This window comes from Epinephelus moara, chromosome 8, assembly GCF_006386435.1.
Source record: "Epinephelus moara isolate mb chromosome 8, YSFRI_EMoa_1.0, whole genome shotgun sequence".
NCBI lineage: Eukaryota > Metazoa > Chordata > Actinopteri > Perciformes > Serranidae > Epinephelus > Epinephelus moara.
Window position 1 is genome coordinate 4,649,241 of NC_065513.1, and position 16,921 is coordinate 4,666,161.

At 40.9% G+C, this 16,921-nt stretch overlaps 2 protein-coding genes across 4 annotated transcripts in view; one reads left to right on the plus strand and one right to left on the minus strand.

The window, feature by feature from the left end:
• The window catches only part of LOC126393944 (coiled-coil domain-containing protein 106-like), a 613,357-nt gene that overhangs the window by 529,238 nt on the left and 67,198 nt on the right, over positions 1 to 16,921 (plus strand). The window lies entirely within an intron of this gene.
• The window catches only part of golga1 (golgin A1), a 39,154-nt gene that overhangs the window by 14,105 nt on the left and 8,128 nt on the right, over positions 1 to 16,921 (minus strand). The window contains exons 4-19 of one of the 3 annotated variants that reach the window (XM_050050334.1): positions 15,271 to 15,345; positions 12,826 to 12,923; positions 12,712 to 12,744; positions 11,114 to 11,242; positions 10,617 to 10,786; positions 9,829 to 9,940; positions 9,621 to 9,704; positions 8,836 to 8,961; positions 8,110 to 8,205; positions 7,601 to 7,696; positions 7,068 to 7,163; positions 3,498 to 3,638; positions 3,248 to 3,322; positions 2,770 to 2,859; positions 921 to 1,023; positions 206 to 366 (exon numbers count right to left, since the gene is read on the minus strand). In XM_050050334.1, coding sequence (XP_049906291.1) covers positions 206 to 366; positions 921 to 1,023; positions 2,770 to 2,859; positions 3,248 to 3,322; positions 3,498 to 3,638; positions 7,068 to 7,163; positions 7,601 to 7,696; positions 8,110 to 8,205; positions 8,836 to 8,961; positions 9,621 to 9,704; positions 9,829 to 9,940; positions 10,617 to 10,786; positions 11,114 to 11,242; positions 12,712 to 12,744; positions 12,826 to 12,923; positions 15,271 to 15,345 — 1,685 coding nt within the window. The remainder of the gene's footprint in view (positions 1 to 205; positions 367 to 920; positions 1,024 to 2,769; positions 2,860 to 3,247; positions 3,323 to 3,497; positions 3,639 to 7,067; positions 7,164 to 7,600; positions 7,697 to 8,109; positions 8,206 to 8,835; positions 8,962 to 9,620; positions 9,705 to 9,828; positions 9,941 to 10,616; positions 10,787 to 11,113; positions 11,243 to 12,711; positions 12,745 to 12,825; positions 12,924 to 15,270; positions 15,346 to 16,921) is intronic. The other 2 variants (XM_050050335.1, XM_050050336.1) reach the window with 2 other exon arrangements.

A 16,921-nucleotide genomic window follows, 5' to 3' on the forward strand; every position in this document is an offset into this window, starting at 1 on the left:
CTTTGGATTTTTTTCTTCCTCATTAATAAAACCCTTCATTTAAAAACTGCATTTTGTGTTTACTTGTGTTATGTTTGACTAATGTTTAAATTTGTTTGATGATCTGAAACATTTAAGTGTGGAAAACATGCAAAAAAGTAAGAAATCAGGAAGGGGGCAAACACTTTTTCACACCACTGTATGTATGTAGGTTTTTCTGACTGACCCGTGCCTGGCAGCTATCCAGCTGCTGTGTTTGGTTGAGCAGCTCCTCCCTCAGGCTGCTCAGCTGGGAGTCTTTGTCCAGTTCCATCTGTTCGAGTTGGGCTTGCTGTTGCTGTACCTCCTCCTGCAGCTGGACCAGCGATGCCTGCCGTTGCTGCACCTCTGCAACACAGACAAACATACGTTTTTTTCCTGCCAAAAATCACGCAGTGTAGGTGAACTAAATCAACAATTTTGAAGAAAATTTGCAACCTTTGTATTTATTTCAAAAATTCCAAATACAAAATATTAAATAATACAGCTCATGATTTTAGCAATGCTTGTAACTGCAGTTAAGGCTCAAATGCCACTACCACTCTTTTAGATCAAAGATGTTAACAGCCCGCAAAGTAAGACCGTCATGTAACCTTCATATTAAATCTCTCCACACGTTCTGTTCTTTTCTGTCATTTTACCTTTAGAATAAAATGCATATTTACTTGGAATCTCTTCACCAAGGCCTCCATCAGAAACTAATCACATCACATTTCTCGTCATGGTGGTGAACCACACACTGTATGGACCACATCTGATTTGTAATAAAATGGTAAGCAGATATTTGGTCCAACCCTGGTTTACCATTTTAAGAAATGAAAAACTGTTACACGGGGAGGAAATACTTGAACTCATCAAGGGGACCTATTTGTTTAAAGGATTTGAAATGTGTGTGTGCATACCATTCTGGAGTGTTTTGATGTCTTCTTCTTTCAGTGCTAACTTTTCAGTGACATTGGACAGCTCCTCCTGTGAGGTCTGTAGAGATGTGGTCAGCTCTCCAACCTGACAACAAGCAAAGGCAAACACTTTTCATTACACAGTACATGATTTCATATGCAGGAGGACAACCAGCTCTGAATTTCTTTGACATTGTCTTATAATCTGTGGGTGATCAAATGAAGGTACAGTCTGCTGCTTAATGACTCTCCTGTCCCTCCACGGGAAAACAAGTGTTTGCATCTGGTCCAGAGGGAGACTGCTACATCATTTAAGGGGGACCTCATATGTTTGCTGTTATAACGATTACCGGTAAAATGATAAACCGCGGCAAAATTCCCAAAGGTTAGTATTACCATTTCAAATTTTAATTATCATTAAAACCGTGTTTGATTACCGCACTTTCGAAAAACTCACAGTGATACTGTTCATTGCCTGGAAAAGCAGCAGCAGTCCCTAAGACACAGGCGCGCACGCGCAGTTTGCAATGTTTGGCCTCTGAAAACATAGTGGAAGGCACCCGCACGGACAGTGTTCTGGAGATTTTTTCCCCCCTCTAAAAGGACAGTCTGAATTCTGGAAGTATTTTGGGTTTTATAAGGATGCTGAGGGGAAACTAATTGAAGATAGTCACCCTGTCTGCAGAAAAAAAGTCTCTGCGAAGGGGGGTAACACTTGAAATTTGATGAGCCATCTCCGTGACCAACACCCACAACTATACAGCGAGTGTACCTGTGCCTGGTTCACACTTCACGACTTTTCTGCCTGTTCTGAAAGTCACTATGTCACATTACACGATTGTGGAGTCATAAAATCGTGCCATGACTTGGCCGACAGACATGACACACTACACGATGGTACACACCAATTATCCCCGGTCGTCTTTCACGATGTGTGTGATGTCATCGGGTTATTCTTGTCCCATTTTTATTACTTTTACTATCAGTCACTGTGTCTGTTCACGTGCCAGCCGAAATGTTGTTGTAGTAACGTAAAAAGCACCAGCAGACAGCAGGAGCTACATTTGAAGTACCGTACGCAAACATACAAGTCACTGAATCCTCCACAACCAAGTTCCTACAAACGTTTCACAATAAAAGCCGATTTAGAAAATGGAGGGATTCTCTCAGCCGAGGTTATAAGGGGCTTTTAATTTGAAACAAATTCAGGAAGTGTTGTGTTTGAAATGACAGTGCGATGAATTAACTTTATCAAGGCAAGGGGAGCGGATAAAGAGTAAAAATATAAAGATACAGAGGGATTAATAAATATAAAAATTGCAGTTGTGGTGAGTAAAAGCCCCACCACTATTTTTTAATTTTCTTACTTTATGTCTGTCTCCATTATGAAGAAATAACATTGTTTGCTAGCTTGATGCTAATGGCAGTACTCCGCAGGTTGACAAAGTGCCTCTGCTGTTTCCTTTTTACTCTGTGTGGTAACATCCCTAGAGGAAATATTAAAAAGGCTGGGGTGTTGTTGTCCTTCTGTGTTTCTATTGGTCAAAGTGACGGCTGTGATGGGAGTAATCATGAACGACAAAAAGAAAATCAAACATGCTAGACTTTCTGTTAGATAGAAACTACATAGTGCTCTTTATTTTATTTGTTTTTCGAAATAAAACTTGGTTAAATGATTTCAGTGTGCGTATAAGTACTTTCTGAACATTATCAGCACATTTCAACAATACAGCGATAATAATGATAACCGTTGGTCACTATAACCGTGATATGAAATTTTCATACCGTTACATCTCTAGCTGTTATCCTCCTATTGTTGTGAATATTGTGTGCTGTGTCTTTTCCTACAGACCTGTGTTTGCAGCTCCTCCTTCTGTCGTCTGGTTTCTTCTAGAGCTTTGGCAATCTCCGTGCTCACTGTCTGCCGACTGTTCAGTTCTGCCTGAGGGAATACACCAAGACAAGAGGACTACAAATACACTCTGCTTTCCCATATTAATATGGCCTCCTTTGAATCTTCAGACCTCTATATTTCTAGTGGATCCGACAATTTTGGTTCAGTACTGGCAGCTTCAGTACTAAATATGTAGCTTTTGGCTTTGCAATATTGCTGTCAGTGAAGCTGTGCCATATAATGTGAAGACTACAAGTATATAAAATATGGGAGAGCATGTGTTTAGTATCTGAGCAACAAATTTTTTATTTCTCAATACACTGACAGACTTTGATCCTGAATAGTTGGAACAGATGGATTTTTTTTCCATTACATGTTCCTCAATAAAAACACTGAATATCAGAGGAGAATATTAACACTCTGTAGTTGATCTTACCCTGCACTGTTCCAGCTCCTCTGTCCACTGGCTCAGAGTGGAGTTTACCTCGCGCCTCTGCCTGTCCAGATCAGCCTAGTACACAAGGAACAGGAAAGAGAAAGTATCTGTGCTCTCTCTACACTGTAACACATACATTTATATTAACTACTGATCGGTTAACCCACGTCTCAGTGTAACAGCATAGTATTAAACATTACAATAAGTCTTTAAAATCAAAATCAAGTTGAAAATAAGAAGCAGAGCATACCACTGCATCCTGCAGTGTCTGTTTTTCTGTCTGTAAAGAGGTAATGGTTTCCTCCAGGCAGCTGACCTTCTCTTGACTCTGCTGCTGTAACAAACACACTTGCTGATCCAGAAAGGCCTTTTCTGCACTCCACTCTCCTTGCTGATCAAAACACACAAACAAATGCATTGTTAAAGATATGCATACAAAACCCACTTTAACTAAATTTCAAACAGGTTGAAATCCAATACTTTCACTTAAAAAGGACATGAGTGCACATAAACAATTTTCAGAGAACAACTTTCAATTTCAGTTTTCAGAGTAGCAACAAGATAAAAGGTGTTAACAAAGCCTTTTTAGTCCATAAGAGAGCTCCTCAGGATGAAAAATGTTAGGAGCAGGGAGAAGGACTTTAAAGAGGCTTAAGAGTATTTTTAGCAGAGGAGAAAATGGCAGAAAGACAAGAGGTAGGAGAAATATTCTCCAAACACTGAATGACAGTGAGTAAATGAAATGCTGCAGATTAGATGGTGCAGGTTTAAAGTTTGTGGTCGATCTCATTAGAGATGTTTTCAGATCTCCCACCCAACACAATAATCCTATAATGCCACAAATAAAGTGATCACAACACAAAGACAATTAAAAAAAATAAAAAATAAAAAGCAAGAGTGCAGCAGTGATGACTTAAGTCTGTCTCATTCTCCCATCAGCAGAGTGATCACACTAACACTGACAACACTTCGAAAGTCACATGCTGTGATGCAGTTCATTTCATTTCCACTGGGTGTCCACACCTTGCAGGTTTACAAAGGGTGTGTCTGTGACAACCAAACATATCTGTTAAAAAAATGCATCATACCTAGCAACGGGGTCAACCACACCTCCTCACTAAGGTAAAAGTTTCTGTCCCTTCCTTACTCAGAGTTGCTCCTAGAGCTTTCTTAAATCAGTCCCAAACCATGACTCCATACTAAAAATTTTAGGCTAAGTTAGGAGCCCTGTGAGAGTATTCTCAAAATATTTGTGAATATAGCCTCTGGTCAATTTGTTTTGGGGAGGAAAAGACCTCTGCAAATAATTCAGCTCACAGTAAAACCTCCTGAACATGTGAAACCAAAAGAAGGTGAGTTATCAGAGAAAAAAGGTGAGCACACAGAACAGGCGATGGGTGAGCAGGCCGTCTGCAACATGCCAAGCAGTGTAGATGAAACACTGACTTGTGACGTGAAACTGCTGAATTCGGAGTTTTAACTGGTTTAAATCACCTAGCCATTTTGTTTTGGAGAAGACCTCTGAACATGAACACTGACGGAATCCTAACTAGAGGTTCGCATTTGACACACAGGAGAAGTTTCAGCTGGTTGCACTTTGCACTCCTCACCACGACATGCCATTAAATCCTACACAGTGCTCCTCTAAGGTTTCTGTTAACAGACCTGCTGGCTCGCAGGTTTGCTTCATCTAGAGGCTGATCGCCTGCTGAGCATGTAGCAGGTAGGAGAGACATGGCATGTCCTTTTGTGAATAAAGTCGTGGACGTTGAGGCACAATTTATTCAGGGGCTGTTGCGTCAGGAGATGGTGATTAGACCCCATCTTCACATCTATATGAAAGATACAATTTCACCTCACTCTCTATCATTTATCTGTTTCACCCAGATATATCAAATATTACACATTGTTGATTTGCATTATCATCACAGCAAATTGTATGCATTGCCCTTTGATTCTAAGGCAACGTCAGTTTTCTTTATAACATCAGAGAAACTAAACACATCAGCAAGGCAACAGTCTGTCAGGCTGTAAGAAAAGTGACTCTGGCTCTGAAAAGACTTTTGCCCATTTTTGTGGTTTCCCCTGGGCATAAATCAGAAAGGATCATCAAAGAATTCCACAGGACTGCAGGGTTGTCAGTGTTAATAAGAAATTAATCTATGTGGATACATTATGTAATGATTTATGAATACTTTTCATATAAAAATTTCCTCATGAAAATCATGTTTTCTGCGCTCCATTGATGATGGCTTTTGGTGCTCACTGCGAACGCGCTTCCCTCAGGCTGAACATATTCAGAGTTGATTGAACTAACTCTGATCAGCTGTTCTGGAACCAACACCTAAGAGTTTCCCAGCTCAGGCTCAGTTAACTACGAGATCGGGATTAAACTCAGACTTTACTGAGCCTGCTTTCTGAAATAGGGCCCTGGATGACTTTCAAAAACCTGACTTGACTGTCTGAGTAGCTAATAGAAATTAGGAACATTAAGGAGTGTACATTGCTGTCTGCAACAGTGTTGTCCTTGATATTACCACCATAAGACATCAAAGTAAAGAATCCTTCACTTTAGTTGTAATATTTTGACTTTCATTTTGCTGGGATTTGATGAGTAATGACATGTTGAGCAGGAGCGGCAATTTTTACTTTCATTTAATTTTTAATTCAATCCTTTAATTGTGTGAATTTGTCAATGAACATGTGAATTTTATTTTTAATATGCCCCCCCCCCCCCAAGTCTCTTTATTGGGGTTTTTAAGGACAGATAATGTGTACATTACTAAAGCAGCAATATGAATGCCACACAAAGGCAAGATGAGGTAGTGTCCAGTTGAGACAAATATAGAGAACAAGACAGTAACAAACGATTTTAAAAAAAAGTGGGGGGAAAAAACACACCCCTTGGCAACCAAAATGTCACAAAAATGAGGATGTGATGCACCATGGATAGGCCCTAGTCACCTAATGTAGAGAACATAAGCTATGGATCAGTTCACTTCTGCTGGGTTGTAGACCATTTGTCGAGAAACGGTTTCCAGATTTTCAGGGAGATGTTTTCCTTGCTGACGAGTTAATATCGTAGGCCTTCCATATGGATCACATTTAATATGCTTTTAATGATTAACTACCTATGAATCCCTTTCCAATAATTCATTCATTCATTTTTGTAGCCACTTATCCTGATAAGGGTCGCGGGGGGGCTGGAGTCTATCCCAGCTGACATTGGGCTAGAGGCAGGATAGACCCTGGGCAGGTCACCAGACTATCGCAGGGCTGACACATAGAGACAGACAACCATTCATGCTCACATTCACACCTATGGACAATTTAGAGTCACCAATTAACCTGCATGTCTTTGGACTGTGGGAGGAAGCCAGAGTAAATGAAGAAAAACCACGCTGACACTGGGAGAACATGCAAACGCCTCATAGAAGGGCACCCCCAACCCGGGGTTCGACCCAGGAACCCTCTTGCTGTGAGGTGACAATGCTAACCACTGCACCACCGTGCCACCTGTCCAATCATTCATTAAGGCAAGTGCTAAAACGTTATCACCATAGATCCCTCTTATATTCTATTTTTGGTTCTATTCTGCTTGTTTACTTTTCCCAACCATTTTTCTCAGTTTGCTGAGAATTATACCTGACAAGGGCTCAGAGAGCATCCCACAGCCACAAATGTACAGGCTCAGTGATAAGTCTGTATACTCTCTCAGCCACTTTGGAAAAATGACAAGCAATTTCTATCTGAAAAAAAAAAAAATAAATAAATAAATAAAAAAGACTCATTTTGTGCTCTTGACTGTTGTGGTACTCACCAGTTTATCCATGTGATGCTGTTTCTCTATGATCTGATGCTCTGCACTCTTCAGTCTCTCACTACTCTCAAGGATTTGCTGCTCCAAATTAGCTATCTGAAACAGAAAGTAGAACAATGATTGATTGTGACTGGTGTGGCTCTGGCTCAGCAGGGCAGCTGTGGCTCAGGAGGTAGAGCAGTCATAGAGTGGTTCGACCCCTGGCCTCTGCAGCCTGTATGTCATAGTGTCCTTGGGCAACATACTGAACACCTAATTGGTGTTTGGGTTTATCAGATGGCACCATGGTACGGTGCATGGTAGACTCAGCCACAGGTGTGTAAATGGTACCTGTTTTAAAGTGCTCTCAGGGGTCGCTAAGACTGCTAAAGCACTTTATAATCGCAGTCAACTGACTTCCACACTGTGAGCAACATTATCAGCCATTCAAAAAAAATCCATTTATTTTCTGTTAATTTGATAAAGAAGTTGCTTAAGGTAATTTAATAATGTCGTGATCGGTTATTCTTGCAGTACTGTATCTGTATGCTTACTTGTGAGTCTGTTCTCTCTCTGTAGGCTCTGGAGGAGTCGTCTTTGTGTCGTAGAAGGGTCTGCAGCTCAGTAATGCTGCAGCTCATTCTGGATACCTAGATCAGACAGAAAACACACATTCTGTCACACTGATTTTACCTTTGCTAAGACAACTTGACAACACTTGTACTAAATATCAAAGTTTGGAAAGCCACATATTGTTTTCCTGCAGAAACTTTGTCAAAATCATCCTATCCTTTGGATTGGGCATGGACTGAAATTAAAATGAGGAAATCTGAAATGACTTAAGTCATGTTAGTGAAAACAGGAATAAATAAAGGAGCCCTCTTTTTGTTCCCCTGAAAGCTACACACAATCTACTGTTAGTGACCTATGCATCCTAATTTAGCCCAATGATGAAATATTACAGCAGTTATTATTCTACTTAATTCACAAAAACGTATTTAAAATCACAGGTTTGAAGATTTGATGGATTCAGGTTCTTTAGTGAAGAGATGCAGTGGTTTACCTGTGTCTCCAGAGAGCTGACAGTATCCGCATGGTTTGTCCTAACCAGCAGCAGCTCTGCTCTGGTCTCCTCCAAATTTTGCTCCAGGCTAGACTTCTGAAAAAGCAACAAGTGGACTGATAAATAGCTTGTTTGGCTTCTGTTTCATTCCTTAATACATATAAGGTAGGCTCCACATTATATATATTAATTTTAATACAGAACATGTTCGACAAAATCGTCAAATGATTAAAGCAGTGTAAGCTTCTATAAAAAGACTGACTATTCTTTTAATAAAAAGACCAACAGCGGGCAACAACTAAACCTATTTCAGATGATGGTGACTGTTTGTAAACACAGCAGTAAAATGTTCCAGTAATTTATATTACTATCAGTTAACCAAAGATAATTTACATAATGCTAATTTTTCATCATTACGTAAACACACCTGTAATTTACAGTCAAAAAATTACAAATCAAGCCTTTGACTTAATCCTGCCTTTAATCCATTTCATTTTAACACATGATAATTGACAAATTATCTACGCAGTAACAAAGTTTAAATGACAGAATGAAAGAAAGTTATTTATTTGGTATGTACATACTACTATATAAACATTATAGAGAGGAACACTCTTCATGTTTTCTACAGAAATCAGAGTGGAGGGAATCTTTCAACATCTGCCACAAAAAACAGTGGGTTCCAGCCAACAGTGGCTTAAACTAAGCATTGCTCCAGATGTTCACCTCGTGGAGGAGCTCCTGCAGATGTTCATCCTGGCTCAGGTTACTCTGCAACCATCTCTCCAGAGATGTCACTTTCTTCTGAAGGTCCACTAACAAGCGCTCCTTGTCCTCCTCTGTTACAGCAGCCTGATAAAGTCAAAGAAGTATATGACTAACTCACTTTTAAAACCTAAATTGTTAATACTGCTATTCTAAAAGCCTTGTAAGATATTGGAAACTTGTATTTCCTGTCTGCTCCAGAGACAGTAGGAAACTCCCTGAATCTGCCTGCCTTAAAAACACTGTCATTCTGATTAATTAATGCTTGAGGAGTTCCATGAAAACCTGATAAGATGTTGACTGCTTACTGTATACTGAAATATTAAGGATATCATGTACTATGTTAGGCAAATTTCAGCAATAATTCAAACATGGGAACATCTAAAAGCACACCAGACTATTTGAATTGGGTTCCTATTGTTCTCCATCAGGGGTCACTGATAAAATGCAGTGTGACCTTGATCTATTGCCCAGTAACCTCTGATTGTGATGCTCACCTTGTGAATGCAAGATAGATGATCACAACACTAGGCATGTGTAAAGCAAGAGGGAAGTATAATTTTGGCTTTTGCCAAAAATTATGGAAAATGGTTAAGCTAAGTGGAACACTGTCAAACTATAACTAATTTTAGGATGATGCTATGCGTTTTTACAGTCACTCAAAGTGACAGCCCTAACTTGTCCTGTTGCCTGAGGGAGAAAATAAGTCATTCAAAATATGACTGTCAATTTGAGGCTGTTCTGACCTTTTGTTGTTGTAATTTCAGGGCGTCATGTTCAGTCTGTAATTCCTGGAGGGACCTCTCTAAGGTCGACACCATACTCTGTGACTGAAATACAAACAATTCACAAACTCACTCAATTCACAGACAGCTGCCTTGAAAAATGATCGTAACTTCATTAAGGAAGTACAGTCATCGAGTGTAGCTAATGCAACTTGTGTTCAGAACTGACCTTCTGGAAATCTTCAGAGACCTGCTGGATGACTGACTGCAGCTCCTGGCATCGTCCATCCAGCTCACTGATCTTCTTGTCTGCCTCCTCTCTGAGCAACAGCAGCTCCTCTCTGTGCAAATTCAATGACATACACTTTGTCTTCTGCTGTTCTTTCACAAAATCCATGGTTCAACAACAAAGGTAAACTTATAATTTATAGGTTAGGGCACAAATTAAACTTTTTTGGAGATCTTGCCTCCGGAAGAAGAGCGGAAGAGCCCTGGTTTCCGGTTGTAGGCTGTTTGTAGTCCTAGTGATATTGACCAATCACGTTTGAGCCGGCTGCAGTTGTTGCCAGGTTAAACGCTCCGCGCGGTGAACTAACGAGGCGGAACATAATTGGCGTCACTGCAAACTCTGAATCCATTGCAATGGTTCAGCAGATTTACTTCTATATAAACGGAAGTCGGAAACGGAAATTCGCCTCCTCCGCCATAATCAAACCGGAATGCCAAAAAATCAGGGGTCTGCCCCCAGAGGCTGTGTCGCCGTCTGCCAGAAGTCAGACGCCGAATACAGCCGATGGGTTCCAAGAATGACAGGCAAGTTACCAATGTAACTGATGGGGATACACCTGGGGGATAAGGTTTGCATTTTTAACTGATTGTCCAATTGTCTAGGAAAGCTCAGCTGTCTGACAACACAGCTAATTCAGAAGCTTGACCAAAATACCAAAATAATTGTTTTGGGAAAAAAAAAAAAAAAAAAAAGCATAACATCCTGCTGCCCATTGCATTCCTTCTTACCGCTCTATTTCCAGCTCAGAGTTGAGTCTGCAGCTCTCCTCATGCTGCTGTTTCAGAATATGGAATTTCCCTCGAGCCTCAGACAGTCCTTGCTTTGCCGACTGAACTTCAGCCTCCTTTTGCTGGAGCTCCTGATCGCGCTGGCCCAGCTGCTCCTCCCTCTTCAGCAACTGACAGACATAAATGGGAAATTAATTACAATCAAAGAGCATACCATGCACTAAAGAATGTGCTGCTATGAACCCATGTGAAATTAAATCACACCTAAACAAACCAACTGCTTTTCAAACACAGTCTCTCCTATCCTGCACTGAGGCTTGCAGACTGCACTTACTCCAAAGCATAGTTATTTAAATGACAGCATATCCTTTCCTTCTTCAATTTTCAATTTAAACGCAAAATGAAAAAAAATAAAAATAAAAAAAAGATGGTAGCAAACTGCATCATTGTTTTTAAGTAATGCTGCAGATCCACCCTCCAATTCCACATGTACGCACCATGTGTTTAACTTTAGCCAGCTCCTGCTGCTGAAAGCCCTCCAGTTCATCCAGGTCATCCCTTTTCTGGAAGAGTGCTAAGCTTTGCTCCATCATCTCCTCTAGCCGAGCTGACAGGGAATCCCTCTCCTAAACAAATACAACAGTTATACCAGCGGACACGTGCATGAGCAGGCTTCAAGAAACCAAGTTTAAGTGTACTTTCACACTTGTGATTCGGTTTGTTTGGTCCCGACCAAGGAAAATATTATACATTGTTTCCCTTTAGCTTTTACCACTTGTTTCATGTACTTCGAATGGAATGGAATAAGACACAAGCTCAGCAAACTTTTGGTTTAACCCCTTTCCACTTTCTGAAATCATATGATGACGCACATACGTGACACCATGGTTGTCAAATAATCTTGCAGACATAGGCTACAGTATATGTTGTTTAAAACCTAGATGAGGAGGTTACTTACCAAACTTCACAATCAACAGAAAGATTTTTAATCTATCCTAAAATCACATTAAAACCTGGGGTTGGTCAGCTTTGCTTTCTCACTATAACCAAAACACACTGCACAAGTTTGACTGGAGCCACACTGAGACCCTCGGGGGCTCTTGCAGGGGACTTCAAGCCAGTTGTTTAGTCTGCACCAGACTTCAATAGACATCTTTCCTACCAACCCAAGAAAGCAGAACTAAATGGGCAAACACACCAACTGCAAGTAGGGCTAGGCGAGAGAGAGAGAAAGATAGAGTAATGACACTCGTTTAATGGCACCCGAGGATTATGGCACTCGGTATACTGATACAACACCTCTCATTGTCCTTTCAAACACAACCCAGCTGGCCACCAGTGTTGTAAAACACTGATGTTTTGTTGAATTTAGGCTGTGATGTCTGGTGACCAAAGAAACTGAAGCTGCTCCTGCTGCTGAGTGTGAGCTTCACAACAGTAAAAGTTGTGAGAGTCCACCCGGCCACACACACACACACACACACAGACAGACAGGACTAACTGTTAGTATCACACGGATTTTCATTGACGGGTTTAATGACAAAGTGGAGCCATTTTGTGTCGGTGCGACTTTGTTGCGACCATTAAACGGCATGGTGTTGGATGATCGCTGCTGCTGCAGCTGTGGAGCTCATACTTAATGGGCAGATGTTAAACTGACGGGGATAGCATCTCTGGAGATGGCTGTAACAGGACGTCTGCTGATCTGGCGAGGAGACAGGACGGTCCCAGATCAGACTACCGGCATAAGAAGGATTGAATGTAGATATCGTTTGATTAGAGATGTTTCGATACACTTGGTACCAAGTTATTTCTGTTGATACCCTGCCCTAATTATGATATTCAAAATCTAAGACAATATACAGTCTCAAATCACAATATCGCCAGAGTATCAATATATTGACCAGCCCCAGCTACAAGTTCAACTGAACCACATCAAACACATTAGGTGTGAAAGCAACAAATTTAAGTCTTGCACTGTTTTACAAGTCCTTGATCCTTCTATTTTAGATGTGGAAAACAGTCACATTTAAAGATAATATCATCATAAATTGTGTATTATTATAAAGTCCAAAAGATATATTTAAAGACTTACCTTTTCTATATCAGTCATCTTCTCCATCCATTCCTGCAGGTAAAGAATGGACAGAGATTAGTACACAAGCCACAAATCAGGACTGTACAGTCGGTAAGATGGAGTTGCTTTTACCTGATCCTTCTTTTCCAGTGCTAAAGCCATCCCCTCAGCCATTTTCGCTCGGCTGGCCTGGTGAGACTCATTCTGCTCTTGAAGTTTCTTTATAGATGCTGGGCAGTGAAAGTGAGAAAGAGAAAAAGAAAGGGAAAGGTGGAAACCATAGAAAGAGGTTTGTATGCAACCAAGGAGAACAGAAATATTAAATAGCACAGACAGTGGCACCGTTAGTAGCTGTGAAAGGTTAGAGTCAGATTAAGAAGTGTGTTCATCCCAAAAGCAAAGACAGGCAAAGACAAGCAATGCATGGCAACTGACAAAAACTAAAGCAGTTTATTGAAGCTGACACTGCGTGTTATCTGTGTGAACTAAGAAAAAAAAATCCACCCCAAAGTCTACATCTCCTTGACTGTCCTTCACTGTTCATTACAACTCACAATATTTCAGTGCCAATTAGAACCAACAACAAACTGAAGATTTTACTATTCTTGGACTCGTAATACTTTTTACTTGAGAGTAAATCTCAGTAATCAGTGGTTCTTTACCACACACTATAACTTCGCAGCTTTGTCACTCTATTATTGTGCTACATCTCTGTAAGTCCAATGTGCGCTGGAAGGGTTTCAGAAACAGAGCATCTTCAAGCAGGCTGTTCTTCAGCAGCCGCCTCTTCAATGAAGTTTACAGTCTACTTGTCAGCACTGCATATTGAAAAATTGATGAGAGATTACTTATGATATTAATTTAATGTCACTTGGTGATCAGTTCACATACACCGATCAGCAACGACACTGAAACCACTGACAGACCAACTGATTAACGCTGATCTCCTTGTTACAGTGTTCCAGAGAGTATTCTTTACTCCTGGTATTCATGTGGATGCTACCTGATATGCTCCGCCCTCCCAAACACCGTTGCAGACCAAGTACCCCCCTCATGGCACTGGCCCTCAAAAATGGCACCATATGGTGGTGATGCGCCTAGTCTGCTGTTGAACATGTTTTGGTGGGTGGAACGCATCAAGTGGTGTCCACATAAATGCCAGGACGAATGGTTTCCCAGCAGAACATTACATTGTAACAAGACAATCAATGTTACTTTCTTCATCTGCTGGTGGTTTTAATCTTTTGGCTCACAAGTGAATTGCCTACTTTAGAGATGCGAGCTGGCCAAAATAAACCTAGAGTGAGATGTTAGTCAAACCACAGACTGTATATAAAGATGGACGTCACGTCTCCACTTCCCCCTACTGTAGAAAAATGGAGCCAAAATATCCTGGATACGGCCGCTGCCGCCTTGCACTGGTGTGTCATCTGGAGCATTCGCAATCTCCACTGGTATCGAGTCCCCATTCACACACCCGTCCAACTAATCACGAGCAGCGCCTTTGATTGGGAGCACACCGACTGGCACACACAGCTGTCAATCATGAACTCAATCTCCCTTTTTTAACATCAAATTACTAGTTATAACCAAACTTAACAGAAAACCAACACTGGAACATCATGCTGGAACATCAGCATGATAAGAACAACCCAAAATGTTTGACATGTACTTGACGTTTTTAGTTTGGCCCATGTCCCATCCATTAATATGGAGGGGGCGGGATTTATGACCTATACTTGCAGTCAAGATGTTTTGGTTTCACTTTTGGGAGCTGCTGTGTCGTCCATCTTTATAGAGGGTCTATGAGTGAAACAGACAAAAGACCTGCGATTGAGAACCTTGGCTCACGCATCTAAAGGAATGCTATTTCATCTTCCCCAGCAGCCGTAACAGAGCTGGAACATGACACAGCCTCGTCCTGTGGACATTGGGGGTTAGAGTGTGATATTTCTTTTGCACAAATTCAAATGTCAGCCAGGTGCAAAGGTCCCCAAAAACATTAGAATTCACACTCAGGACCACAAATATCCACAGTGTTGGACAGCTGATGTCACAAAAACAATCAAAAGCACATTGACAAAAGCGGATATCCCAGTTTCTCCACTGGCAGGAAGCCCAACAGACCAGAATGCAGCCACAAGACATAATTAATAATGTGATAATTAAATAAAAGATGTGGCTGCAATAAAGGTATTAAGGTTTGTATGCATAGGTAGGGTAGCTAGTGAGCTCTATTTATATGATACAGTTTGCGTTTTTTATACACATATGTCCAACTGACTCAAACTAAGAGAAAGTGAGTACACCAACAAAGAAAGTGACAATGCATACATAACTCTGAAATCAATACACTTAAAGAACACCAGTGTAAAAGATCTGAGGGTGGATTTTTAGATTTAAAGGACAGAGCATTCAGCACTCCCAAAGCAAACCTCTAACACCCATGATATTAGCTTCTGGGGGGAAAAAAAGTCTTTGTGGGAGGAACTGATGGCACACTAGGTGATGGTTTATTACGGCCGACAGACAGATGAGAGAAAAGAAGCTAATTGGGAGGAGAGTAGAGGTACGTACAATCCTGATGCTTTTCTAATGCAATTTCAAGCTTCTCCTTCGTCTTCTGCATAATTCGTAGCTGCTCAGCGTAGTCTAGTGTTGGGAAGTAGGGTGGTGGGATGGGGTATCAACAGCACATACGCGCACACACACGTACACCAACACACAACCACACACACAAAACACAAACAAGGAAGAGGAACAGGCAGATGACGATAAAGAGAGAGGAAGGAGAGAAAGTGAACATAAGAGGGAGAAAGCAAAAGGGAAAACATGACTGAGAAATAATGGAAGGTAAAACTATTAATGATTTTCTTATCTGAGAAAACCATACTGGTTAAAAGGCTACATGAAAATGTGCGACCCTTAACTTTTTATAAGGGTGCAAAGTCACATAAACCACTCAAAGGACAGATGAGCTATTTTACTAAGAGGAGGAGGAAAAAAAACATCCTAAAACTTCATTAATGACAGGACTGTGTTCCACTGAATATACACCAAGCAAACATTTAAACAGCAAGTAAAAGTATTCATTCTGAGACAACTGAATCACCATTAACAAGGCAGATATTGCAAGCACAGCTAACACCTTCTGTGCAGCATGGGTAGGGTTTGAGAAATCCAGTTTAAATAAGAAACAGGGAGGGGACTGTTGTTCCAAGGCAAACACAACTTCTGTCAAACTTTGTAGTACATTTAGATCGCTGAGGAAGTGAAGGGCAAAAAATTTTTTTGACACTATCACTATTAACTAGCTGCCACCATCTTACTGCCAAATTTACTCACTCAAGATTTGAATCTGGATTTCTGGAAAAAACACAGTAAGTTAAAAGAATACTTCACTCTCAAAATGACCATTTGTATATCAATTACTCACTGCGTGTTACGTTGATTTTTTAATTAAAACTCTTGATTTTCTCGCACACCTACATGGTAAATGGAGAATGCAAAAAAAGGGGAACATTCTTCATGAATTGAAGTCACTGGGGACCACGTTTCAGAACAGAAAAAATACATCATAACATCCATTTACAAACTCTCACACAACTCTTGCAGTGTATCCAGTCGTATGCTCAGGACCTTCCAAACGCATGCATTTTCACTAAAATGTTACTATATAAAACACTTCCACCCGTTAGTAGCGCACATTGATGTATTAGGAGAACTGGAAACAGCAATGAAAGCGGGGCCCTGTTCATTCCTATGAAAGTTGGTCAGTGGCGCATGAAGCCAAAATGGTTCAGCTGCCACGCATAACATTGCCCGAATGATCTGGGGATTATCAGCACTACTTTCCGCACCATGAAGCTCATACAGCAGGCGCACTAGAGACTAACAGCAGCAGGGCACGACCAAGTGTGGCTGAGCGTCTTATCTCCACCACCTGAATGGCTAACTTCTGGTTTAGTGCTCCGCTAACTTAAATGGGGATAAAATGATTTAAAGCAGCTGTGCGGAACAATTTACCATTTATCAAACTGTCCCTAGTTCGTATCACCCCCCCTTGAAGATCCGCATATTTATTTGAACCCAACTGCGACAAAAAAGCCTTTCTCTATATGGCTATTTAGCGTAGCCTCGCTCGGGTCGGACACACAGCGGAAGTCAGCAAACCAGAATACGGCACCTGAGGCGGAAGTGATTCTGCTCGCCCGCAGCGATTAAACCA